This window comes from Globicephala melas, chromosome 4 (genome assembly GCF_963455315.2).
Source record: "Globicephala melas chromosome 4, mGloMel1.2, whole genome shotgun sequence".
NCBI lineage: Eukaryota > Metazoa > Chordata > Mammalia > Artiodactyla > Delphinidae > Globicephala > Globicephala melas.
Genome location: NC_083317.1, coordinates 54,275,977 through 54,302,594, shown reverse-complemented (window position 1 = coordinate 54,302,594; position 26,618 = coordinate 54,275,977). Strand labels below are relative to the sequence as shown.

General features: G+C 36.8%; 1 protein-coding gene across 10 annotated transcripts in view; it reads right to left on the bottom strand.

Annotated features, from left to right (window-relative positions):
• Nucleotides 1-26,618, bottom strand: part of BBX (BBX high mobility group box domain containing) — a 277,999-nt gene that overhangs the window by 114,160 nt on the left and 137,221 nt on the right. For 2 of the 10 annotated variants that reach the window (XM_030836707.2, XM_060298038.1), the window contains one exon: nt 23,693-23,810. The exons of 5 other annotated variants lie outside the window; for them this stretch is intronic. Coding sequence is in view for 3 of the 5 variants with exons in the window: in XM_060298037.2 (XP_060154020.1) it covers nt 1,335-1,376 (42 nt within the window). In the remaining 2 variants the exon portion in view is untranslated. Of the gene's footprint in view, nt 1-1,334; nt 1,440-23,692; nt 23,811-26,618 lie in introns of those variants that run through there. 3 more of the 10 variants (XM_070045445.1, XM_060298039.2, XM_060298037.2) reach the window with 2 other exon arrangements.

The following is a 26,618-nucleotide window of genomic DNA, read 5'->3' as shown; positions in this document are numbered from 1 at the left end:
TTCTCCTCTGCTACTACAAACCTCACACCCTGGGTAGGATAAAGCAAAGTATGTGGGAGGTGCAACAGGTGCAAGAGCTATAACTACTTCATTCATAAATGTGACAGTATCTGAACCACAACCACTACCGAACTTTGGGAATTCTGTAACTGTAATTCTCAAGTCCTGTCTGGAATGCTCCCTAAACATACTGCAGTCAGAAATTACTGGCCAGGTACCTATCATCAAAAAAGATGAAATTCTTTTAAACACATTAAAAACGGAACAGGGCTTCCCTGGTGGCGCAGAGGTTGGGAGTCCGCCTGCCGATGCAGGGGACACGGGTTCGTGCCCTGGTCCGGGAAGATCCCATGTGCTGCGGAGCAGCTGGGCCCGTGAGCCATGGCCGCTGGGCCTGTGTGTCCGGAGCCTGTGCTCCGCAACGGGAGAGGCCACAACAGTGAGAGGCCCGCGTACCACAAAAAAAAAAAAGGGAACAGGGGTGGGGGGAAGAATGGTTATTCTTATATAAAAATTGGACTCTACTACTGCTAAAATGGAGAGAGGCAAACCAGAAGATTTCTCATGGTTGTTTCTAGACACTGGATTCTACGAGGTATAAATTTGGGTTGGCTAATAAAACTGCACATTAGAACTGAAAGGGACCTTAGAAATCACAGACCAACCCCATCAATTTAAAGATCTGTAAACGTAAGTTCACAAAAAGTTGGTTTAAAATTAAATCTTCTTATTCTCTGAGTTGGTATAAAGTTTGGTCCCTTTTGAGCAAATTATTATCATTATTATTAGGGTATTTTGGTTTGTTGTTTACTGAATTACAAACCTGAGATTGCTTTAAAGTTGTATTATTAGTAAGACAAATGAGAAAACCGCCATTTAAAAAATTCAGAATTGCCAGGTTTATTTACAATCAAATAATAGAAAGAACTCTTTCTTTCTCTTCCTCCACTTTCAGCCTATGAAATGAACTGGATCAATATAGGAAAAGCTTCTAAAGGGCAATTTTATTCTATTATCCTAATGAAAGAAATCACTGCAGAATGGAACAGCCAAGAAATGATCTGTTTGAGAAACCTACAATTCTCCAGGTTCCTTGCTATTTGAAAGAATAAAATATCTCAAAGAAAAAGTACATACCAACAAAAAAACCTAGTGGCCGCAAAATGTAGGAGAGCAAAAACCTGCACTGAGAGTTAACTGAAAATCAATCAATAAAGACAAAAATCAGGAAAGTTGAATGAAGGATTCCATGGTTTGGGGGACTTTTGCCCAAAACACAGTATCAGTCAAAATGCTCTAGGACACAGGGAGTATTTCTGTAAGGCATTACTTACAGCAGATAGCAAGCAATCAGAAAAGTGGAAATCAGGATCCATTACTCATGGCAGGACAACCTGCATTATCCTCTTACAGATGCATCACTGGCGAGAGTGGATGAAGAAAAATGAAGGCTGAGAAAGAAAGGAAATGGTGTTTCTTTTACACGTAATTTTCAGCAAACTTTGATGAGTTTCAATCCTGGATGAGTTTTCCTCCCTCTCCTTCCTTCAATTTCTTTTAGAAAAATCATCTTGGTTAGGTTGTTCAAGTGTGACTTTGCAACTAGCCTAATGTGGACCCAAATTACCACCTCCAACATTCCTTGTAGCAAGCACCTGATTAAATACCCTCTGGTTAAGCGGATCGAGGTTGCTTTACGCCAGTTCCAGGAACAAGAACCTGTCAAGCTGACAAATCAGTATCTTCACCCTGTCGGATACTGTCTCCTGTCAGGACGGTTTCCTATTTCTTAAAACTTGCTTCTCCACTTTGGTAGCCTCCTATCAATCTATATAAGGGCCTGGCTCCTAAAGCACGTAAATTCTTATTTTCCATTCTCCTTTTTCTCTGAAGATTATTACACCGTTGACCTGATCTGGCAGGAAGTTATCTGGAAGCCATTTGCAGTGACCCTACCACAGAATTAGAACTGCATTTCTATCAGAGCCCATTTTAATTTCTAAAATGCCTAAATCAGTTGCGGGTGTTTTAAAACGACTCATAAAAAAGGATCACCACTACTGTGGTACTGCTTCCCCCCGCCGCCCCCCCCCGCCGCCCCACCCTTTGTCCATAGTCAGAAAAAAAGATTAAAGGCAGGAAGTAGCCTAACTATCAACAAGCAGTTTTCCTTTGAAGACAGATAACAAGATACTGCAGTTAAAAGTATATCTGTAATTGCAAAGTTACTCTTCTTGAACAAATTCCAAGTACAATATCTGCCTTTGATCTTGGAAAAGCATTTTTCTCACTTTTCATAGCTGACACTGATAGTTCAGTTAGGCACCCCTGCTCCCAAATATGGGAAAAATGTTCCCTGAAATTCAATCATGTGAGTTATTAGCTTTTAGCCGTCAGCCTAGAAGTAGCTGCTTATGCTCTGCCACTGCTGCTGCCTGGGAGAGTTCTGCCTGCTCCGACGATATGAGGACTTGTCATAGTAACGGCATCCACCTGACCACCTGTGTGATGTCGGACTGTCCTGGAGAGTCATTCAGCATCTCCTTGGACAGGGACCATTATCTCAGTAAAACATAATTACAACTATGAGAAAAAAGTTTGAGGACCTTAAACCTAAACCCTGTTTAAGGTTTTAAAATGAAATCCATTCTCAACCTTCATTTTCTATTTCAGCAAAAGTCTAATGGCAATATGTGGTTTCAATAATGAAGCAAGTCTATTTTAAAACAATAAAAATATTCCTAGTGTCTCTATGGTCCATTTTAAACAATTAGGGGAGATAAATACCATAGCATTGTACCATTTATTCAAAAATATTTTCTTAACTTCAACAGCTATTGGTTGTGGATCTCTTAATATAAGGAGGAAACAAGAGACATTAACATGGTAAAATTATGGGGTTAAGCTCTTATCTTTGGTAATTAATAACCCTTAAAGCTCAATTAGTAGAGAGAAACAGTAGTATCTAACTGAACGCTAAGAAAGATTTGTAATCCTAGGTTAAAATCCCCCATTACAACAATAGGGTTTTTTCAGGCAATGAGAAAAAGAACACCTTCCATGGAAAAGAGCTATGCTTTTAAAGTTCACACATGCGCACACACACACACGCACACACACATACACACATACACATATACATACACTCCCAAAGTGTAGAGCTGATATATTGATAGATACCAGAGAACTGCTATCTAAACTTGGATAGTAAAGTATTCCATGCTTTCATAAAATATGATTTTGATTGAACATGACCCCAAAAGCCAAATCTAACTTTTGAGACTCTTTGAAAGTAGCATTAACCACCTAAGCATGTGAACACACAGTGACTCACAGTATCTGCAAGTAACATGCTAGGTAGCAGAATTAAGGAACGATAATCATGTCACTCTGTCAGCATCAGGCAAATGTCATTAATAAATCTTACAATACCCTAGCAGAATAGCCATTTTCTTTTCCCTGAAAAAGAAAACTTTGCCTCCCATCCTTACGAAATGGCAGTGATTTTACAGATATATAGGGAACACACACAAAAAAGCATACATTTCTAAAATGTACAGCTCCAGAGCGCATCAAACCCTGAATCCCACCATCTTTGTGAAATACAAATAAAACACTAAATAGGAAGAAAACTCTCAACAAGAAAGGGCATAGAAATTAGGTAATCAAGAAATTAAAAAACAAAGAAACAAACAAAAAACCCACCTCTCCTTAAATGCATTTAGAGCAACATTTATACCCCATGATTCTAATTTAGAAGAAAACAATCTGTAGAAGTGTATCTATACATAGAAAAGACACTGGAAGGATAAACATCAAAATGTTGTGTTCACAATGGATATGGAGTAGTATATGCATTGAGGGTGATTTCCATTTTTGACTTCATGCTTTTCAGTGTTTTCGACATGTATTATAAACAAAAAAGAAAGCCAATAAGGTGTTTTAAAATCAGATATTTTAAATGTAATTTAATAGAGAACAAAGTAGCAGGCTTCTGAGGTACCAAATCAATAAGCTGCAGTGGAAAGTCATTTTCTCTTTCTGATTCTGTCTGCGACCATGTGACATCTTTTCACACTTGCTCAAAATTAACTGCTTCACTACATAATGACTGCAACTACAGCAAATGGACCTTTTTGTCTGTAATTCAATTACTGTAGAAGGTTTTATAGTTAGAATATTAAGACGTGAAGCATGCATTTGACTACATACAGAGAAATATAGCAGACTCTCAACATACCATATGCTAATTAAGAGTGAATTTAAAAATTCCATTGTCTATTTATCCCAGAGGCCTCCTAGCTTATTAACCACCGCTGTGGGTCTAGTGGGAGAGTAGAGACGTTGTTCTGTCTCATTTCCAGGTAATGGAAGTGATTTCCATACTGTGATCAAACGCCAGAGTTGGTTTGCTAGAATGTGTTCCCTGGGCCCTGCAGTATTTTATTCACACAGCTACCGCGACTTTATCACCTTGGATAGAAATTTTCATGTCTTCCACACTTGACTGAAGCATACTGACTACAAAGAATGCATCCAGTAAATGACAGACAAAAGAACAAACTGTCCTAGAAATAACTAAACTTGCAGACAAATGTCAGAAATGGCTCAAGAAATCATAGTGAATCATCTGGAATCTCAGTAACATAAAACACTGAAAGAAAGCTAGTAAATGTTCCTTCCTTATGAGAGGTTCCTAGCAACTTAAGCCTTCTTTCCTTCCTTCAACCCCCTGCTCACCCCCCATCCATGTTCCTAGCATCTTCAAGAATTTATTCAACATCTGCTTTTAAAAAGAGAGGGACAAAATTAGTTTTTTTCTGTAGTACGGTTATAAAGCTTGATTTTTCTCCTCACTAACTACAAATTATCTTTTGGATTTCATTACACTGTGCTGTTATGAAGAATGCTGAACATGTGTCATTTTATTTTACATTGGATTACGTGATCAGTAGCTGCTGAGAACATGCTTTAGGTGTAGCTATAGGTGCAGCCTCCTCTATGATCTAGATTGACTTTTATAGCCAACAGGTGTTAGATTTGGGGAATTTATATCTACAGCATCCCCGCTGTTAGTTTTACTCTGAAGACTGGGAGATAAAAGTTTACCCTCAGTTAAGCAGCTGAGTAAAAGTATCCACAAGATAATTTAACTTAATAAAATAGTAAGTGTAGAAACCTCCAGAATTTCTACAGGATTATAGTACCATCCACCTTATTCTTTATATATGTGGCATGCATCCTCTGAGTCCGAAGAGGAGAAACTTCCAATTACTTATATGGTTCTGCTCAACTTACAGGAATATCCTTTACTCTAAATCAGCATTTCTTAGTGAGGATACTTTTGGCATTTTGTGTGGGACAGGTCTTTACTAGGCAAGACTGTTTTCACTCCCTGCTGAGTCAACATACATCTTAGCTCCTTTCCCATCCTTTCATCCCCCTCCTCAATCTCAGGTAGTAACATGCCCCAATCGCTGAGAAAAATAATGTCCCACAACTTTCCAAACACTCCCGAGGTGAGGGGCTGGAGGGAGTACTATGATCAGCACCCCCCCGTCCCCCCCCCGCCAGTTGAGAATCACTGCTCTAAATAAACCCTATATATAAAAATTCACAAAGATAATTTAAACTCCCTAAAAAATCAAGCTTCATAGGGCTCTCCCCACATGAAGAGCCCATGAATGACTGCATTCACTAACACCTCCATCACCCCAACCTCACCCCTTCCATTTTCAGGAATATGCAAGGCTCACCTACACTATATTCTTAAGGCGTCCTTGGTCAGCTTGAATATTTTCTATGAACCTCTGACCATTAACCCTTATGTCATAAAACTTCTATGTCAGTTAATATTTCCACATCTATCTGTGTTGATTACATATGAGATACATAAATTGATTTAACCTTGTCAAAACAGGTTTCTAAAGCATTATTTATTCGCGCCACAATCATGCTTCCTCTAGTCAGTTATTTGAAGAGCGACAAAGACCCAACTTGTTCAATTAATGAAATTAATTCGTTTCGGAATTGTAAATCTCTACTTTTTTTTCATTGTCAGAACTGAATAATCACTTACATAGAAGTTGAAACATGAGTGCCTGCCTTATTTACATGTGCAGCAGCTCCTATAGGACCCGTCAACAGCTTAGATGCCTTTTAAAAACTGGTATAGCAAGACCTGGTACTTCAATAGAATCACAAATGGTCTCCTATAAACATGAGATAAATAGTGGTTTTAGTGGTTTCTGACTGAAAACCCAGCCTCCTTCAGGTGCAGCAAGTCCTCATGTTTTCGTAATTTGGCTCTGTCGCCAGAGTCAGGCCAATCAACATTCTCATTTTACTTGGAAACCACTCCCCCTTTGCTTTTTGCATGTCTACCACCACTTGTACTCCTTGGCTTCTGGGATCCTATTTGGATTTCACGATCTTTTGCCTTGGGAACAGACACTCCTTGAGATAAATGAGGTAAATGAGTCTGCTCAGGGTTAGCTCTAGTTAAAACAGGGAAGCCAGATGTGTTCATTTATGCCACCCTTCAACTCTGCTCTGCAAACAACTTTTCTACACTTTCCTCAGAACCAAACAGTCCCATGTGGCCAATGAGCAAGTCTGGCTTCTTCAGCCCTCTATCATCCAAAAATAGGACTCGCTTATCAGTGATGGCATTCTGGGCACAGTAACACTTATGGGCTCAGCAGGAAGCATTTGAAATCTTAAATTACGCTCTGCTTTACACTTGTTCCTCCCAGCCTTCCTTGATCCCTGGGACTCAGATCGGACTTTCTTACTGGTGCTATTCATTGCTACCAGACTTTCTGCTTTAAATACCTGCCCTGAATCAAAGCCCAGAAAATTCCATGAGCCTAAATTTAGGGTAATATACATTAAATTATTACCATGGTCTATAAATTCCAAACAAGTTAAAAATTATGTATCTTTGTATCATCTTCACAAAATATTTGCTAGGTAGCGTAACTCTAATCTATATTGAGAACTTTACAATGTCCAGTATCGCATTCAGTAAGAAAATCTGATGATACCGATATCAATTTTAAAGAAGCCACTTAGATTTCTAGTCTTTTTTTTTAAACGAAGCCCTTAAATACAACTTTGAAAGAAATCCCAGACCATCCTGCCTAATTCCACTTTGGCTACATCTAGTGCTTCATGTGGTTTGGCAGAAAGGTTAACAGTGTGGACTCTTGTTTTTTCCTGGATTCATAAACCTCGATCAACAAATAATTAACTGTGTTACCTGGAGCAAGTAACCTAACCTCTTTGTGCCTTAGCATCCTCATCTATACAAAGGGGAACAACAGTCCTACCACACTGTGAGGGTTAAACCAATTTCTTTATATATATATATATATATATATATAAAATATATGAACTGCTTAGAGTACTGCCTTGCTTATAGTAAGTGTATATGTATGAACCTTGCAAAGAGTAAGTGTATATGAGAGTTTGCTATTATTATCATCGTTATGATCAGTCACGGAATATAAGCATTCAAATCAACTTGAAATAAACTATAATTAACAACTACTAATCATTAACCTCATATAGTCAAAAAAGTAACAAATTCATTCAACACTGAGAACTTATAAACAGATGCCACAACTTATAAACAGATGCTATGCTAAGCTGACCCACGCTGCTTTAATCTAGTGCTCTTATCAGTAAATATTACAAGTAAAGGAATACTTCTGCATTTCAAAATTCTATGGGTAGAAAAAACTGGGGGAAAACCAAAATATAAACAGTGGGAGATTAGTTTAAAAGGAACAACATGAAAATCCTTTTCTTGGCATGAAGAAATATTTGAGATAAACTGTTAAATGAAAAAAATAAGGAACAGGTTCATGAGACATAAGAAGATTAAAATTTCTCTTTTATAAAAATACGACATAATAAATATGCTTATATATGCATAGACAAAAAAAAGAAGCCTGGGAGAATGAACACTGAATTGTTCACACTATTATCTCTATATAACAGGATTGAGTTTTTCTAATTTTTGTTAAGTTTTTAATAAATAAAAATAATTCAAAAACCGTAAATAAGAAAACACTGGGGTGTACTGTAAGCTTTCATAAAGAATAAGCTTTTAAAAATACTAATTGGCTAAACAGAGATTAGCCAAATCATTCATAAATTTGTATACACTATGCAGAATAAGATTATTAGCATATTAATAATTAACTATTTGAAAGCTTAACTCAAATAGCAAAAATCTTCCATAGAATCAGGCCAGTGCTTCTTACAACCTTATCTTAAAAGGAACTTTGGAACCACACCAAATATAAAATTTATATCTGTTATAAGCACAATGTCTTGTATGTGGCAGAAAACATACATTATTTTCTAATTGATGGCTATTCTAATAGAGGACTAGTTTTTTCTAGGCTTGCTGTTTTTTTAATAAAATTAAGAAAAAAATGGTTAGGAAAGCAGGCTTCCCCATGTTATTAATACAGGTTACCAACATCATGTGTTTGAGAACATGTCAGGGATGTTGTAGAAACTTTCCTTACAATGAGTGGGCGATACGACAAAATCACTGATAAAAACTTTTCACTTTAGGATTATTTTAAAGTTCATATAAGTCCAGATACTCACGAACACCCAACCTTCAAAGAAAGACATTTTCTGTTTCAATGATACCCTTTAGTCAGGAATGCTGCAGGGCCAATTCTAAACCCAAATATAAAGTGCCACCTAGTGGATATTTTTATAAAGTTTCTCTGCTTACACTTCAGTGTTATGAAGTAATCTTTAGAAAAGCTACTTTGGGTGGTCAAAAGGTACAAACTTCCAGTTATAAAATAAATAAGTCCTGGGGATATAATGTACAGCATGGTAACTATAGTTAATAATACTAAATTCCATATTTGAAAGTTTCTAAGCGAGAAGGTCTTAAAAGTTCTCATCACAAGAAAAAAAAATTTCTAACTATGTGTGGCGATGAATGTCAACTAGACTTATTGTGATAATAAGCATTTTACTACATATACATACACACACTTATATATTGAATCATGTTGTACACCTGAAACTAATATAATACTGTATCTCAATAAAAATAGACAGCTACTCTATATGAGGAAACAGCCATCCCTTACAGCGTTTCCTCACCAATTAGTAATCTGAGCTGGTGGATAACATATAATTTTTTTAAAAAAACACACCTCTGACTGATAATATTGATTTTATATCTCAAGTTGAACCTCTGCCACCACCACAGAGAATAAAAAAGGGCCCAGTTATCTTCTAAGTGTTCCAGGACCTGTAACGACAGCATACATAAGCTAGAAAGGAGATCCAATTTAACATCCTTTTATCATTCACTTCAGTTGATAACAATAAAATATTAGCATCATTATATGAGGACAGTAATTACTATTACATCTGCTCTACACTATATGAAAACAAATTCACTTGGTCTAAATACACTATATCTGGTATTTAGAAATCAGCAGGGTTTCCAGCAAAGCCTTTGTACAAGCTGCAAAGGCCCTGGTTTACCATTAGAGGTGGCAGAAACACAAGTTATGACCAATTAAAATGAAATTAATGAAAAGAATTAAAGTGATATAAACACATAATTGAGGTAAAGTAGAAGGCTGAGGCACCTAAGTGTTCATAGTTTTAGTATGTGATAATTCAGATAACAGTTTAGGGGTAGACTTAAACAGATGAATTCCATATCTATCTAAATTTTCCTAGTTATAGATGCAATATTTTGCCTTTGGAAGCAGCCTCTATAAATATTTTTAAAAGCTTCTAATTATCTAGATATTTTCAGACTCCCACATTGTAAAACAGAAATGACTAACTTATTTGGAGAGCATCACACTCACTGATGAAAAGTTTTGACTCAGAAAAGAGTTGTTCACGAGTTGTATCTGACATCTTTAGGAAAATTTTGCATGTTTTACTACTGTTCCCGGGTGTCATCTTTAATTTATAGTATAATTTCTGTTTAAGGAACTACTCTTCTAAAAATGAGATGCTTCCTTTTATAGAATTAACAGGGACTGCAAATCCAAAATCCAATCCTTGGAGGTCACTGTGTCCTCCCATTTACAGATGAGGAAAAAACAAGATCCACAGGGGTCAAAGGTTAGATCAAGTTCACCAAATAACTTAGTGGCAGAGTGAAAATACAGGTCTCTTAATCACAAAATTAGAACCCTTTCCACTATCTCACACTGCCTTTTTATTCTTCCTCAAACAGAAATGGAATGTTTCCATTAAATTCTTCTTAAAGTACTACAGTTTCACTTTTAATCTAAAAGGTCCACATGGGGACCTCCCTGGCGGCGCAGTGGTTAAGGATCAACCTGCCAATGCAAGGGACATGGGTTCGATCCCTGGTCTGGGAAGATCCCACATGCCACGGAGCAACTAAGCCCGTGCACCACAACTACTGAGCCTGCGCTCTAGAGCCTACGAGCCACAACTACTGAAGCCCGGGCGCCTAGAGCCCGTGCTCCGCAACAGGAGAAGCCACCGCAATGAGAAGCCTGCGTACTACAACCAAGACTAGCCCCCACTCGCCACAACTAGAGAAAGCCCGCGCACAGCAACAGAGACCCAACACAGCCAAAAATAAATAAAAATTAAATCTTAAAAATAAATAAATAAATAATAAAATTTAAAAACTAAAATAAAAGGTCCACATGGTAAATGCTGCCCAGATGTGCATGAAGGGCAAATAGGAGTGTTAGAGCTGTGAGTTTCTTCATGATCATCAAAGAAAATATAGCGGGATGGGTGCAAAGCAGCTTCTGTGGAGAAATTTACATCAGTGATTTTGAAGAGGGGACCAAGAGACCAGGGAGCAGACCCAGCAGTTATTAAAGTGGGAACCGTTATTGTTTACTGAGAGGGTAGAAGGAGCTGCCTCTCTGCCTCTGCTCCCCACTGGCATGGTCCTTAAACTTTCAACAGCTGGGGAGATACCATTTCCTCAACAGGTGCTCAAAAAGTGATAGTTGAGAAACAGAAGTTCGCAGGGTAAACAGAAGTGCACAGGCTAACTTATATTACTTAAGAAAAGCTCTGATTTCCCTCAAAACTGCTCTTTTTTACCTCTCATACCTCAAAAAGTAAGTATATACACACCACACATTCTTTCAGCTCTGAATCAGTTGCAGTTTCCAGGGTCTGAAACTTTTATCTGTGATCTTCCTGTCAGATTTGGAGAAAGTGACACTTCTCTTTAACTTCTAATCTACAGTTAAAAGTGTCCTTTTTGTTACTACTTTAATGTTTATTCCTTAGTACTCATAGGGCCATATTCCTGACACAGTAAATACACACTAAGTAAAAGTCTGGGGAAAAAAAAAAACAAAAAAAAAACACGTGGATTCAAATACTGACTCTAAGCAGGGGCATGCCTTGGCTAAATGACCTAACCTCTGAATCTCTGGTTGCTCTATCTGGCTCTGGAGAGGCCCATCTAGCTCTAAATTATTTTAAGGCTCTATTTCTTGAGAACACTCTACAATAGACTTCAACACAACAAAACCTATCTGGCCTGTCTCTAACATTACGTCTTCAGCAAAGGCTTTAAACAGAAGTCTGAGGAGTGTAGTGATAGGACCAAATCTAAAAGGGGTTCTTTGTAGCTTATAAGTGAATTGCTTTTGAGAAAGCCTCTGTCGACATCTTACTTTGGCTCCTCCTCTATACAAACTGCTGTGGGAGCCTAAGAAAAGCAGCTTTCAAATGTGCAAGTGCATAGATTTGGTGTTGCTGCCGCCAGGCTGCAACGGCTGCCAGAGGACCAGAGTGAGTCAAAGCAATTCTACACATCGCAGGCCTCAAGGTCTTCCCTTTACTTGGCAAACTATACACTGGGATCAGTCATCCAGCTAAATGTCAAGAGTCCCAAAGTCATTACTGGTGCAAAGGGTTCCAGTCTGAAACTTCCAAAATGATATAACTTAAATAATTACAAAGGAGATCTTTTTATGTTACTACAAACTTAGACTAATTTGTGAAAAATTAAAAGGGTAGTGAGACCATGACTCAGGAATTACACGATGTATGTGTTTGGAAGAACATTCACATACACCTTTTCTGGATCAAAGGTATTACTGGCACGTATTAAAAGAATCAAATAGAATCAACAGGAACCATTTTTAATGCTACTTACACAGTCTGAGAATTCTCAAAGATATTTACATCTGAATGCCTCATTTTCAGGCTCCTGTAACACTTGTTTCCAACTTTTAAGGCAATTATAGATGATCTACTTACAGGCTCTTTTCCCTTGAAAAATGTATCTCCATAAGTATTATTAATGGTTTCGGTCAAAATACATCATATGTAAGCTTGAATGCACTTTATTTTTTCGAAAGGGAGAAGAATTAACTTTACTTTTGTGGTCACACCCCTCTGTAAAAAGTAGTTCATTTCTACCCTCCAACATAAATGAAATACTTGAAGGCTGTCACTGAAGACAGCTCCTCTTCTACAGACACTGTTCTATGAGACTTTTCACTGTTCTAGATGAAAATAAACTATCAAATGAAAAAACGTCTACATGTTTAGATATTAAGAAATGCATTTCTATCAAATAGGCTTCTTAATTTTGAAAGTAATTCTGCATGTAATATGTTACACTAATTTTTGAAAAAATATACAGTAGACAAACATCCTAAGAGATATTTCTAAGAAAAAATTTTGAAATAGGTCTTACTAATAATCTGTTCTCTTATCAAAGAACAATTTGTAAAAAGGAAAATCTTATTATAAAGGAGACACACTTTGATCTTAATCTTAATCTTCTTTCTCCAACAGCCTGACAATTTTTAAACTTTTGGCTATACTCTTAATTTGGGGAAGAAACTACACAACTCAGTTAAAGAGGAAATGAATAAAACAATTCTTATGGTTTGGAGAGGTGGGGAATGGGTGGGTAATGAAGCAAAAATGCTGGGGGTTTGAAAGAAATGTAGAATAAAAGTTTATTATAAACAGATTTTAAATGGCCATTTTATCAGAAATTGAACTTTTTGACAGGATATAAAAACTCACTATCTTACTCCAAGAAAAACCTTTTCTTGAATCAAACAAATCTCACTGTTACTGAATCCCACAAAGTTGTGTTACTATGTAACTCCTTGCATCACTTCTGTAAGGAATATTTTCTCTACCAACTTGCTCTTTTCTTCCTCATCAAAATTCTGCTAAAAACATAATGAATGTGGAACTCCTTCTCTTATTAAACTCAATAACTTGATTTAGGAATACTCATACTTATTTCGAATTCCTACTTTGTTCTTCATTCAAAATCACAGATTTCTAGAGTTAGAACAAACTTTAAAGATTACCCGTTCAACCGTGAAAGAGGAGGAAATTCAGGTCCAAATGAAGAAATTTGCTCAAGGTCCCAGAACTTGCTCAAGGTGAAAGAGCTGGGACTAGTAACAAAGTCATCCCTGGGATTAATTTTTCATTTTCATTCATCACTGAGGAAGTTGAAAAGGCAACATATAATAATAACTAAAAGTTTATTCATTTTATATTTTTTAAAACAAGAAAGCAAATCATTGACACTTTCCACAAAGTATAAAAATTTATTTTCATTAAATTTCATGTCATTGTGCTTTCCTGGTGGTGCAGTGGTTAAGAACCCACCTGCCAATGCAGGGTACATGGGTTTGAGCCCTGGTCCGGGAAGATCCCACATGCTGTGGAGCAACTAAGCCCGTGTGCCACAACTACTGAGCCTACACTCTAGAGCCCACGAGCCACAACTACTGAGCCCACGTGCCACAACTACTGAAACCCGTGCACCTGGAACCCATGCTCCACAACAAGAGAAGCCACCGCAATGAGAAGCCTGCACACAGCAACGAAGAGTAGCCCCTATTTGCTGCAACTAGAGAAAGCCCGCGCACAGCAACAAAGACGCAACACAGCCAAAAATAAAAATAAATAAATTAAAAAAAAATTCACGTCGTTAAATTTGTTTCATTAAAATGATCAACAGCCATTCAACATTCAAAACAAATGCATCCACTGCCTTGCCAACCATCTTGAAAAAAAGGCAAAACAATATATGAGAACTAAAAAGGAATTCAGACCTATGAGAAAATTCGTAAGATCATAATATTATCCTGGAGAGGTTTGATTAACTCACCATACCATATTCCAACAGACGACAGAACTTAGTAAAAAAAAAAAATACCATTGTCTCTATTCTTCCACTGTGTAGCTGCTTTTTACACCACCCCCTACTTCAACCTCTAAATGATTCACACATTACACTGAGGGTATATCCTATCTCAAGGAACTAGTGACAGTACAGCACATCACAAATTCAAAAACACTGTAAATGTTCCATGAAGTTTCTACCTGGACTACACAACATTTTCAACCTAGGTTTTTTCCATGAAATGCCACATTCAACTATGCTTGAAAACTGCAATCATATTATCCTAGATCTTCTTTAACTTAAAATACCATTTTGCATCATATGTCTCTATAAAGTAGCTAGGACCTTTCTACTAATAGGTCAAATCTTCCCAATAATTACTTTTCAAATTGTAATTTCAGAATAAGAACAATCTTTCTTATATAACCTGAACTAAGAATTATGTAAGAATACATAAAATAATTAATGCACTTATTTTACACTTGAGGAGCTAAGCTGAAGAGATCCTTAAGGTTTCACATAAATAACTCTAAGACATCTGCTCTACATCTCAATTCAACATTCCAGACATAAGATTACATTTCATCTAAAAGTCATCAGGCAGGAGGCAGCATTTCCAATTTGCCACGTTTTAATAATGAGTTTTGTCAATGGTCATAATTTGGTGTTTAGGGCTTTTCCCAACCATATTAATTTTTCTGTGCCTATCAGGGATGAACAGTCACAAGTGAAAACTTTGAAGATACATGATTTTCAAGAAAAGGATCTCAGAAAACAGAATCATAAAAGTAACCTGGATTTCTAACTGAAATACAATTTATTCTTTTAATACACTCTTCCATTGTGAATATTTAGTTATGCCAGAGACTTATCAACACTCTTTCTCCCTAAGTATTTACAGCAAGTCTCTCAAGTAGACAATCAGTTTGCAGTCCTAGATGGATCTAATAAGATGTGTGAATAGTTTTATACCACTGCACTCAATTTTACAGTTCCTAAAAGTCTTTGGGGATATCATTCTCAATATATATTGCTTCCGGTTTTGTCCATTTCATTCTTTGGATCGATTTTCTCTGGTGAACTAAAGCATTCATCGCTTTTTTACCAAACAGCACACACACAAAATTACAATTTTCTTCCATCTTGTGAACAGTATTGAGATATATCCCTTGTCATGTCAACCTTGAGATGAAGATTCAATGTTTTCCTTTGAGGGTCAAAGAAATAATTCAAGAGAAAAATAGTAAGCATATTATCACTTAAGACTTCTTATTAACAGTCTCATTGGTGTCTAGGCTCAAATTAGTCCAAATTTTAACATGAGATTACACTACATATGAAATTCAAGACTTCAAGTTACAGACAGAAGTTCTTATTACAGCAGCCAAAACCTAATCTGAATGCTTATTTTTATTTCTTTATACTACCCAAATCAAAGAACTTTTTGTTGGGCAACTGTAGACACTCAGCGGAGTCAATGAACATATTTCAGACAGCCGCTTCTTGTCTGTGAACCTAGAACTATTTCTGCTGAATGAAATGCAGGTTATACAGAGAGAAAAATTAGGATTCCCCCACCCAAAAAAAAAGCCTCCACTTAGCACAGCTGGAGGATGAAACAGCAAATGAAATATATATGTAAATCTCATTTAACTAGAAAGCAACTAACCGATATTCCTTGATAGACCACATGGGCCAGGAGGGGGTAACTTTTAGAAAAAGTCAGGAATTATATAAACAAGCTAACATCAGCTTAAAAAACAAAAACAAACAAACAAAAAAACAACCTTCCAGAATGTCTTAGGCAGGAGGTGGAGAGGTTGTTGGTGTTGGTAGTGGGCAATTCACTAGATGTCTGTACCACATACTTCTTCAAACCTCCCACCTCTTCTACATACTATAAATATTTAAAACTGTGAAATAAGTGTTAATCATTAGAGTGATGACACCAAGCTCATCTTCCCATTAAAAAATAAGCTTCACTTACTATTAATAAGAAATTCAGTTGTGTACTAACATTTCTACAATGATTTTATTTACAAATATTAAGACTTCTCTAGCTAACTTTCAATGAGTAAGAAAAATTAACCAAAACATTCTTTTCTAAACAACTGTTCCAGTTTATCCTATAAATTTTATTCTAGGAAACTGGGACACTGATTTCATTCACTATACACCAAAATTACTACTTGGTAGGAAATATCTCTTCCTATTTATTCTAAATTGATATAAACTATATCACTGACCCAAATTTTGTCAATTGACATTTTTCTCTAAATTATCAGAAAAGAGCATTTTTCTCAAATGCTGTGATTGAGAAACAGCTAAGTCTAACATATAACACCTTTATCAAACTCAAATTCAGGTGTACTGACATACATACAATTATGTGTATATGAATATCATCCTAATTTGGATCCATTTAATAATTCCTAAGAAAGGAGTCTATGACAAATCAACTAAGGAATAAAAAGTTCATCTGTTCTCCATTTCATGGTTCATGAGTCAGAGCAAGGGAGTAGGAAAGGCTTGGACTTGGCAGCCAGATAGGCCTGGCTATGAATTTTTACCACTACCAGTTGTCTAATTTAAGGGCCTCTCTGTTCACTCATCTATAAAAGTAGGCTAGTAGCTACTTCACAGGATGGTTAGAATGGAAACAGATAGTACAGAAAATCCCTTTTAGAATGCCTCACATATGCTGCCTTAAATATTTACTTGTAAAAAACCAGCATGACAGGATGTATTTTCTTTTTTTTTCCAAGCCCTCTGGCACCCCTCACCCCAAGAGAGATGCTTACATAACTTCTAAGTGATCATCTCCATTTCCAAACTAATCTGTATCAGTAGATTTATTCAGAGTCATGCTTTAAGCCTTTCATTCTCTGAATCCAAACTCTGTGGGACTTCACAGTCTAGTCCCAGAATTTAATTCCTCAGATAGGCATTCCACATCATTTTTTGTGCCCTCCCTGCCTCACCCCAACTCTTGCCAAAATCTGGCCCCAAACTTCCATTGCCTTTCTCTATATCCAATACCCCAGAAGGTGTATTCAAGGCTCAGCTTCCTGCGTTTGAGTACTTCCTTGCCTCTTTTTATTTGCCCAGGGATCCCTTATTTAAAATACCCCTTTCTCTCTTCCTCTCCATGCAGGCGGAAATAACAGCCCCTTCCTCCAAATTTCTTAGTTCCCTACAGCATGAGCCATAAACTTCCTTGTGACCCTCTTCTGTTATTGGCTTGAATGATTATTTTACATCTGTTACTCTTAGCCTCTTATCGTTTTACCTCCACTACAGACACATCCACAGCACCATCATCGGTAGCCTCTTAACCACAGACAGTGAGTCTTACACAGAGTCCCCCATTGAAAATGATAGGCTTAAATCCTGTAAGATAAACTTGTCCAGGTTCATCCTACTCATAACTGTAAACTCTAAATGGAGGAGGGGGATGAGGAAGGGAGGGTATCCCTATGGGTCTTTGAAGTCCCCAGAAAAATGTAAAGGGAGAAACAGGAGAACGCAACCCCACCGCGATTTCACCATCCTTACTGGGTACAAAGAGTAAAAGAGCCAGAACCTCTCAACGAAAACTGTCTTTGAAATTATTTAAATGCAAATAATTTTACGCAGACCCACCAAAAAAATCTCTGGCACATTTTTTAAAGTTTGAAGGAAAAAGAAACAATCCTTGAGTAAGCTCCAGTAAGAGCAGAAGAAAGGCTGTCTTGATGCGCTTTAATCTCGAGAGAACAGCTGACTGGATGATTCCATTCAGTGAAAAATCAGACTCACTCACTCTTGCCCTGGCACTGAGATCTAGACGTTCTCTGACTCGAGAGTTCCAGGGCACGGACTTCCCTAGGTCCAGAGAGGTCCTTCACAGTTGACAGGGTACTAATTGACGAACACAAATCCTGTGTTTACAGGGCAGCTTGAAACTCACAGAAAGTAACACTGCCATCTACCCAGTGTAAGGGCTAAGTAACAGAAATTATTATAAATGGATGAAAACAGCAGCCAAGATTCTCCTAAGCTCAAAACAGACCTTAACCAAAGAGCAATGATGCCATCATTCAAACAAGACACCGTGTGTGGCTAGCACAGGGAAAGGGAGTGAAGTATCCGCCAGCAAAGCACAAAAGAAATGTACAGAATCTGAGGAAGATTTTGCGGGGGAAACAGTCTGGCACAGACACAGAAGAATACCATATTTAGTGATCTTTAACATTACGGTGCCCGGGTGAGCTTCCTAGGAGTCCCAATCCCTCAAAACAATTGTCAGTATTAAAGTGCTGCTGCTCTTTCTGTTCTATTGCTTTTATTTTAAAAAAAAGAAAAGAGGGGCTTCCCTGGTGGCGCAGTGGTTGAGAGTCCGCCTGCTGATGCAGGGGACACGGGTTTGTGCCCCGGTCCGGGAAGGTCCCACATGCCGTGAAGCAGCTGGGCCCATGAGCCATGGCCGCTGGGCCTGTGCGTCCGGAGCCTGTGCTCCGCAACAGGAGAGGCCACAGCAGTGAGAGGCCCGTGTACCGCAAAAAAAAAAAAAAAAAAGAAAAAAGAAAAGAATCAGTGATTTATTATTCAGATTTAATACAACCTAGTCAGCCTTTCAGAAATGTAGATTTTGCAACTAAGATAATGAATGGAAATTAACTTCAGGAAAACAGACTCATTCCTCACTTCTTTTTCCTCAAAATTACAGACCCATTTGAACATTTCACTGCTTTCTTATCCAGATACAAACTCCCACACAAAATGAATATTGCTATTCTAGCAACACCTAAATCTGAAAGAAGTTATTCAGAACTATTTTAAAAAAGATGCTTTTTAGTAATACAGATAAATCTGTATTTTGTATAATTACATGAGTAATTACATAAAGCTCAACTTTGACCTTACTGTTGTATGTATTACTAACTTTGCCGTATAAAAAATATAAACCAAGAGTAAAAATTAAACGTGCAGTTCAAAATTTATTAATTTAGCATTTAAAAATTCCTCTTCCAAGTTAAGACCATTCAGTGGAAAATCTGTAATAAATGCATTTCCTAGTTTCTACCAAAGGAAAATTTTGTATCACTTGTTTATATATATTTATAAATTTTCTACTGTATTTGAACATGATCCAACTTATTAACACAATGGTGCATTTTTAATATTTGCTGCAACTTAGTCATTAGAGAATATATGGTTCTTTTTCAAAAGACATTAAACTAAAATACTAAATGACTAGGTTTTCAGACGCACTTTCAAGTCTGTCTAAATTAAAATACTAAGTGAATTAGTATTACAAAAGAAACTTATAACTGATAAGTTAAAATATTAATGTGAACATTTAATAGGTCAAGCCTTTTACATTAACCAAAGTCACAATATAAAGGCAGTTAGAGTGAGCATAAAAGGATGTTTCTCTCCATGTATTCCTGAGGAACAAACAGTAATCTGTTCTAGAGATAGGATGGTATTAACTGCTTCTTTCAGAACAGAACATTTGGTGTAATATGGTTTTGTAGAGTTCTGTGAAGGAAGCGGTTCGGAGGAGTGAATTATCACCGGTAGCCTGGATTCTGGGTCCTCATGGCAGGATTGCACAGTAAATCTCCAGTGTTTCGTGTGTACTGAGGCTGGAGGTGAGTTTGGAGGTTAACGACTGGTCTTTCACTGAGTACTTTAACATTAAAAACAAAAAAAACCTAAAGAGATTTTTTAAATCCCATTTAGAATTAAGTTAATGTTATTAAAAATAGATCCTCATTTTAAAAGTTTTCTCCCTTTTTCATTTGTTTTTTTAGTTACAAAACTTTTCGCTTGCCTTACTCTCTTATTAACCTAAAATTTGCCTGACTTCCATGGGATTTTTCACAAAGCAGATCCATAATATCTTGACAAGATTCGATTATTCTGTGTCCCTTAATGAAAGAAAGAGCCTCCTTAATCTTGGTTAATGCTCAGATAGACAGCTCTCTGGCCAGGGCCCTCAGGAGTGATTGGGCAGTGTTTACAATTTACAGAAAGTTAAGACAGTTTGTGGCCCTTGCCCCGTGTAGTCTGCTCTCTGGCTTCTTTTGCCTCTAATCCAGAGTTCAGCGGTACTCACAAAATGAATTCTGGACAAGTAACAGGTTCAGGAAACACTAGTCATGTGCAAATCCGAAGAGTCAGATAACTCCTTGAAAGGGGTTAGAGCACAAATCTATCTTAGAGTGAGAGTCCCTGCAACAGCTATAGGAAGGCAGCGAGCGAAGGAGTTCAGGTCTCACTCGCCATTTACCTTGGGTTGAGGAGTTCCTAGCAGAGAAACCACAGGAGAAAGGAACGGGCAACTTGCCTCTAGCACCAGATAAAGACAGACCCATAGACTTCAAGGATCCACAACAGTTAAAACCGAAAGTTAAAACCAACACTGACTCAAAGATGGTAGTTGGCAAGTGAAAGGAGACATGGAGCTAGGTGGTACAGCAAGTAGCAAAGGGAGGATGCACTGCCCCACTCACAGCTGAGGGGCTGGGTGGGGCGGGGGAGGAAGAGGCCAGGACTCAAGGTTTTGCGCTGAACAATGCCTGGGCTGCCTGGTGAAAGAAATTGAGAAGCCAAAGGAATTCATTATCCTTTCTCAAAGAAAGATAAATCTATTCTTTCTCCAGAACAAATCAAAGCTAAATAACATGAAGGGAAGTTCGATGTATGCCCCACTTGCTACGGTTATGAGAGACAATAACTGGCAGGTTGCTGTGACATAGCCCGGTAAGGTAGATGGATTCAGGTTTTTGGTAGTGGTGCCCAGACATCCCATGAGAAACTGTATTTCATTTCCATTGAAGATAAAATACAAAAAGGTTGGAGTCAAAAGGGTTCTTACAGATCACTGTTCTACCACTCTCATTTTGCAAAAACCCAGAGTGAAGCTCAAGAAGAAATGACTACTTATGGTTTACAAAGCTACCCACAGGCAGAATTGTTTACAGTATGCATGATTTTTGCCCACTGCTTTTAGGGTAATTATTATTGCTGAGCTGGGAAAAGGCATTTCCGTCCTTACTACATTTACGTCTTTCCTTTCTTCATTCAATAAACATCAATTGATTAATAAGTACTAGGCACTACACCAGAACCTGGAAGACTCCCCTGGAAAACCTCAGAAAATGAATGTGGTAGATAGTGGTACCAAGTTTGACAACAGGCAAAACACTGAAGTCAGTCAACTAAAATCACAGACCATCAAGTACAAAGTACCAAGTTAGGAGGAACTGTGATATGAAAATTGGAATGGATTGTGCAAGTATAATCAGATACCAAAAGAACCAATGGCTGAGAAAAACAGAAGTAGGTGAAGGACAGAAAAGGGGAAAGAGTGGCAAATAGAAGTTGTCATTTACTCGAGCTTTTGGGACTTTTGCAACACAGAACAAAACACAGGTTGCAAACAGTCCTCTGTAGGTCACTCCTTCTCTATCTCAATTCAAATTAAGGAAAAAAGAAATCAGTAAAAGATGTGTACATTTCTCTGCCCAAACTATCTTTAGAAGGCAGGAATAGCTGACAACTTTCGTTTAACATGAGAACATTACATTATTATGATGTAGTTTTCCTGGGAGAAAACACTTAGCTAGCAAACATACCCAGCTATTTCAGGATGTCTGGACTTAACTGGGTTTGAGAAAAGGTGTGAGTGACAACTGGAAAACTAAGAAATACAAGCAGCTGCTGCAAAGGATGAAACTAATTTTTAAAAGGTCATCAGGATTATTGCTAAAATGGTGTTACAGGCAATTTACAAAATTATTTTTTTAAAAATCTAGTCATTTTAAAGAACTATATAAGAGATATAGAATGAGAACACTTATACTCAGCTAGAGGGAGGATTAAGATGTAACAAGTTCTATGTAAATCCATTTGCCATGATCCTACAGAGTTTGAGGTTGGGTTGACGTAGCATTTCTACCCATGAACATATATCCTAGAGTGCATAAAGAGGCATGAATAGGACTCTCAAGACTTTTTCCTTTGCAGTTTTATCTCCCATAACAAAAACTGGAGACAATCTAAATAGCCATCCAAAGAAAGTGGATAAATAAATTGTGGTATTTTCATACAATGAAATACAACTGTGATCATAAATGAATTACAGGTATAAGAAAGGATGAATCTCTCAAACATGCTGAGTGGCAAAATAGGTGTTGCAAAAGAAAACATATAGTATTAATATTTATATAAAATTCAAAAACAAGCAAAACTTAATGTAGGGGATACATAAAACGTGGGGAAAAACTATAAAGGAAAACAGGGAATTAATAAACTCAACATTCAGGATTGTGGTGGTAGTTAAAGAGAGGTGATGGAATCTGGGCCAGGCATAGCTCTATTTCCTAAGTTAGTGGTAGGTACTCAGTTATTCATGTTAATGTTATTCTTTGTATCTTATTCACATGTTATAAATACTCCTTGTATATATAGCATTTTCTAAATACTATGAGGTTTACTTCTATTTTTAAAAAGCTCTCAGAAATAACACTATATTTAACAAACTATTTTAAAGGTACGTTTTAAGTATCTGCAAGTAACAAGTACCTAGCACACACTCAGGACTTTATAAAATTATCTCTTTTAATTCACAGAGCAACTCTCTGAGGTAAACATTTTCATTTTACATAGGAGGAAACTGAGATGTCTGTTACGTAGATTGCCCAACATTACATAGCTAGCAGCGGTAGAATTCAAACCATATCCAACTCTGAAAACCATGGTGCGCCCGTAGGTAGGACTATCTAAAATACAACAGCACAGATAAATTTCCAACATAAACACAAAACTGACTTGTTATACTGAAGTTTACTATTTTAATTCATCTTAGCATTTATAATGCAACCCTAGATCATATTCTAATATTGACAGTCTGTATTAACTTTATGTCACAGTACCTCATTATTACTTCATAATCACAATTTACTGTTAAACTCTATAAATTCTAAAACTGGCAACAGATACCAAGTATGTTTATGGAAATTCTCAGTTTGGCTGTACTTCTTTTCATAACTTGACTTCCTCTAGGACTGGAAGTTTAAGGAAAGTTAGCTGCTGGTAGGCTGAAACACAGCATTCTCATTTCACTGCCCTCCCATCAGGGACTCGTTCGCAAGCAAGCAAACAGGCTTGCCAAGTGAGAAATTACTCACTTCCACCCTCTTTTTCCTCATCTTTCTTCCAATAATACTTCAAAACCTAATTTTAAACTCATGCAGGAAACCTGATTAATACCACCTGCTTTTCTCTACTCCATTAACTCTGGGCCTCTTTGGCACACATACAACACACTCACTTATATAATTATTTGTCAGCTTTGTACTTCGGTGTTGTTTTCATTTGCATGTGTGTCCAGCCTGCAAGAGCCACTGAAAAGTGTTTACAAGTTTATTGCTTCTGAGCTATGCCCTAACTCATTCTTCTTTGCCCAAAGCACCATCAACTGTGCTCCGTAAACAGTAGTCACTTAATAAATGCTGATTGACTTACTACAGCAGAACAATTCGCCTCTGGTATTTCTCAATGTCCCAGTGACTCCTCCACATCTACAAACATGCTGGAGATGATACCAGGTACCGTTAGAGGCTTGGGGTCTTCCTGAGGGTGCCTGGGACAAGAAAAACACAGAGAGAGACCAAAGACAGTCAGGAGAAACACAGAGAGAGGGAACATGGAAATAAACAGAGGACAGAACAGAGTGAGAGGAGTCAAAGAGTCAGGAGTTACGAGAGACACTCAGAGACAGGGAAGAGGTCAGCAATCCAAACTTGGGTTTTAGGTTGGAAACCACATTTTTGGTATTATTGACTCCTATTATAGGTGCATTCATGTTACTAAATTTATGATATAACTGACCACTTCAAGGTTATTTCTAAGGTTTTTCTGAGCTTGTAACTTTATCTATTAAAATTCATCTTTATGTGGTAGCATCTTTGGAGACCTACACACAGATACAAACATGATTCTCCTATTAACCCAGCTGTAAATAAGGAAATATTTTTCTAATTCTTGAGTTTAGAAACTGGTTACTTCAGAGAGGTAATGTGACTTGCCCAAGGTCACAAGCAAGAATATGATCATTGGGGCCCCAAATCTTCTGATTCCGAACTCCAGTGCCTTTTCTGATGTCCTATGTTCTCTATTAGAAATGAATCATATATAAATCCAAACTGTTTTTATAAAATAAAGTTCAAACCACACATTCAAGATAAAACTTTCTATCTGTTCAGACAATGAACTGCTGAGGTTACTCTCTTAGGATACTTTACTTCAGAGCTTCATTTATTTAAAAAAAATCTATCAGAAAAAAATAAAGCAGAATAAAACTATATCAGAATGACAGAAAATTTCAAACACAAAGGAAATTACGTGAACAGGCACTTGACAAAATTTTAACATTTTTAAAAAGGAGCCACAGTTAGTTCATTGCTTTTACAACTGTAATTTCAAAGTTTTGGTGATTCAACAAATTTCAGCTGAAAGATCAAAAGCTCCACATTTCAATGAGTTCTTACATCTGAGTACTAGTAAACCTGTCTCAAACATGTTCTCTCATGATGTCGCGTACCTAAAGTCTATACTGCAATTCTATTTCAGGGTACTGCATATAGTAGCAATGATTTAATTGTAATCAATTTTCTGTAATGGTCAGAAAAGCTCCTTTGATACAAGTGTAATAAGCATGTGAGTGGATTTCACAGCAAGACAATAAGACCACAAAGAAATTTCTATTCAATTGTGTATCAATATTTTCCCATGTTCAGCAATTTTTTAAATTGTCAAATCAGGCCTAAAGTACAGTACTGTTCTGCCCTCTAGTGACTGCCTAGGTTCTGTTAACTACATGTGTTTTTTAATTGCTTTTTGAGCAATACTTAGGGTTTGTTTTTTTTTTTAAATACATATGACAGTGCTTTTTTATAACTGAATAGTGAACAAAGGGAACTGGTCAAATTTAAGATACGGCTTGTGGTATGAACACAATGCAGGAAAGATAACACAATTTCTTCTCATAAGGATGGTACACCTAAGTATTACAAACAAAGAAAGTTTATATCATTTATTCCAATCTTTATTCATATTTTTATGTAATTTATTTGGAAAGGCCAAAGAATTACATTCAGTTTCTTTGCTAAAAACTTTACAAGTGTCACAACTATAAATCCCAAGTTGGTTTAATTATATTATTTTGGAGTCTGAGGTATCAAGGCAAGTGGTACTACATATATCACACATAGATGAACAATTTTCTAATAATTATAACAGAGCCAAAATATGCTTAATACAAAACTATCCTGAACATTATTTACCTTTAACTGTTTCAAGTGGCACTTTAGGATTTTTCTGAACCTCAGTGTTGTCTTTAAAATATTGTTACTTTATATGTGGAAACATTCATCAAGGATGGCAATTAAGACACAATTATTACACAGAGATTCACCATAGTATTTTGATGAAGGGTACTTCTTTCCCTCTTAGTTTCTCTTGCCATAAACCTCTTGTAAGAAACCAACGCATCTCTAGAACAGCATTTCTACACTCACTAATCCTAAGCATACTACTTCTGTGTCTACACACTTATGTTAAAAACAAAATTACATTTGTACACATGAATGTAAAAGGATACCTGAACATGTGGGGATAACCCACAGGCAGTATGGTGGTGTGGTTAAGAGCACAAACCCTGCAGCCAGACTGCTTGAATTCCAGCTCTGCCCCTATTAGCAGTATGACCTAGGGAAGATTACTTAATTGCTCTGTGTTTCAGTTTCCTCAGGTACAAAATGGGAGTAAAGAGAGACACCTACCAATAGTAATGTTTTATATCTTCATAAGTATTTGGGTTATACAGGTACATATATGAGATTATCAAAATCCAGAAAATATATGTTTAAGATTTGTGTATTTCACTGAATGTAAATTTTACATCAAAAGAAAAGACTTGTACATAAATACTGAGCTACAATCAATAATATACATGCTGAAGTAATTAGGGGATTTGCAGTGATGTCTTTTAAATGCATCAAAAAGAAATTGAACTGATGATGGATGCACAGATTATAGGTATGTAATAAAATAAGTATAGTAAAATGTTAATGGTTAAATCTAGGTGGTGAGTATAAACATATGCTATATGTTTGAAGTTTCAAAATAAAACGTTGAAGGGGAAATACATCTACCTTTCAAATAGTTGATGTGAAGATTAAATAAATAAGGGAACTAAATATACAGAAGAGAGCCTGACAATCAACAGTAGAGAATGGCGATATGTTTAAGCAAATGAAACTATTCATCCCTAGTTGGAAGGAAAAGGTAAGAAAGTAATAAGGCATTGGGCTCCAATTGGGCTCCACTGGACCAAGTAGTTGCCATCAAGGTTGCTAAAGCTCAAATTTCAAATATTTACATCATTAAT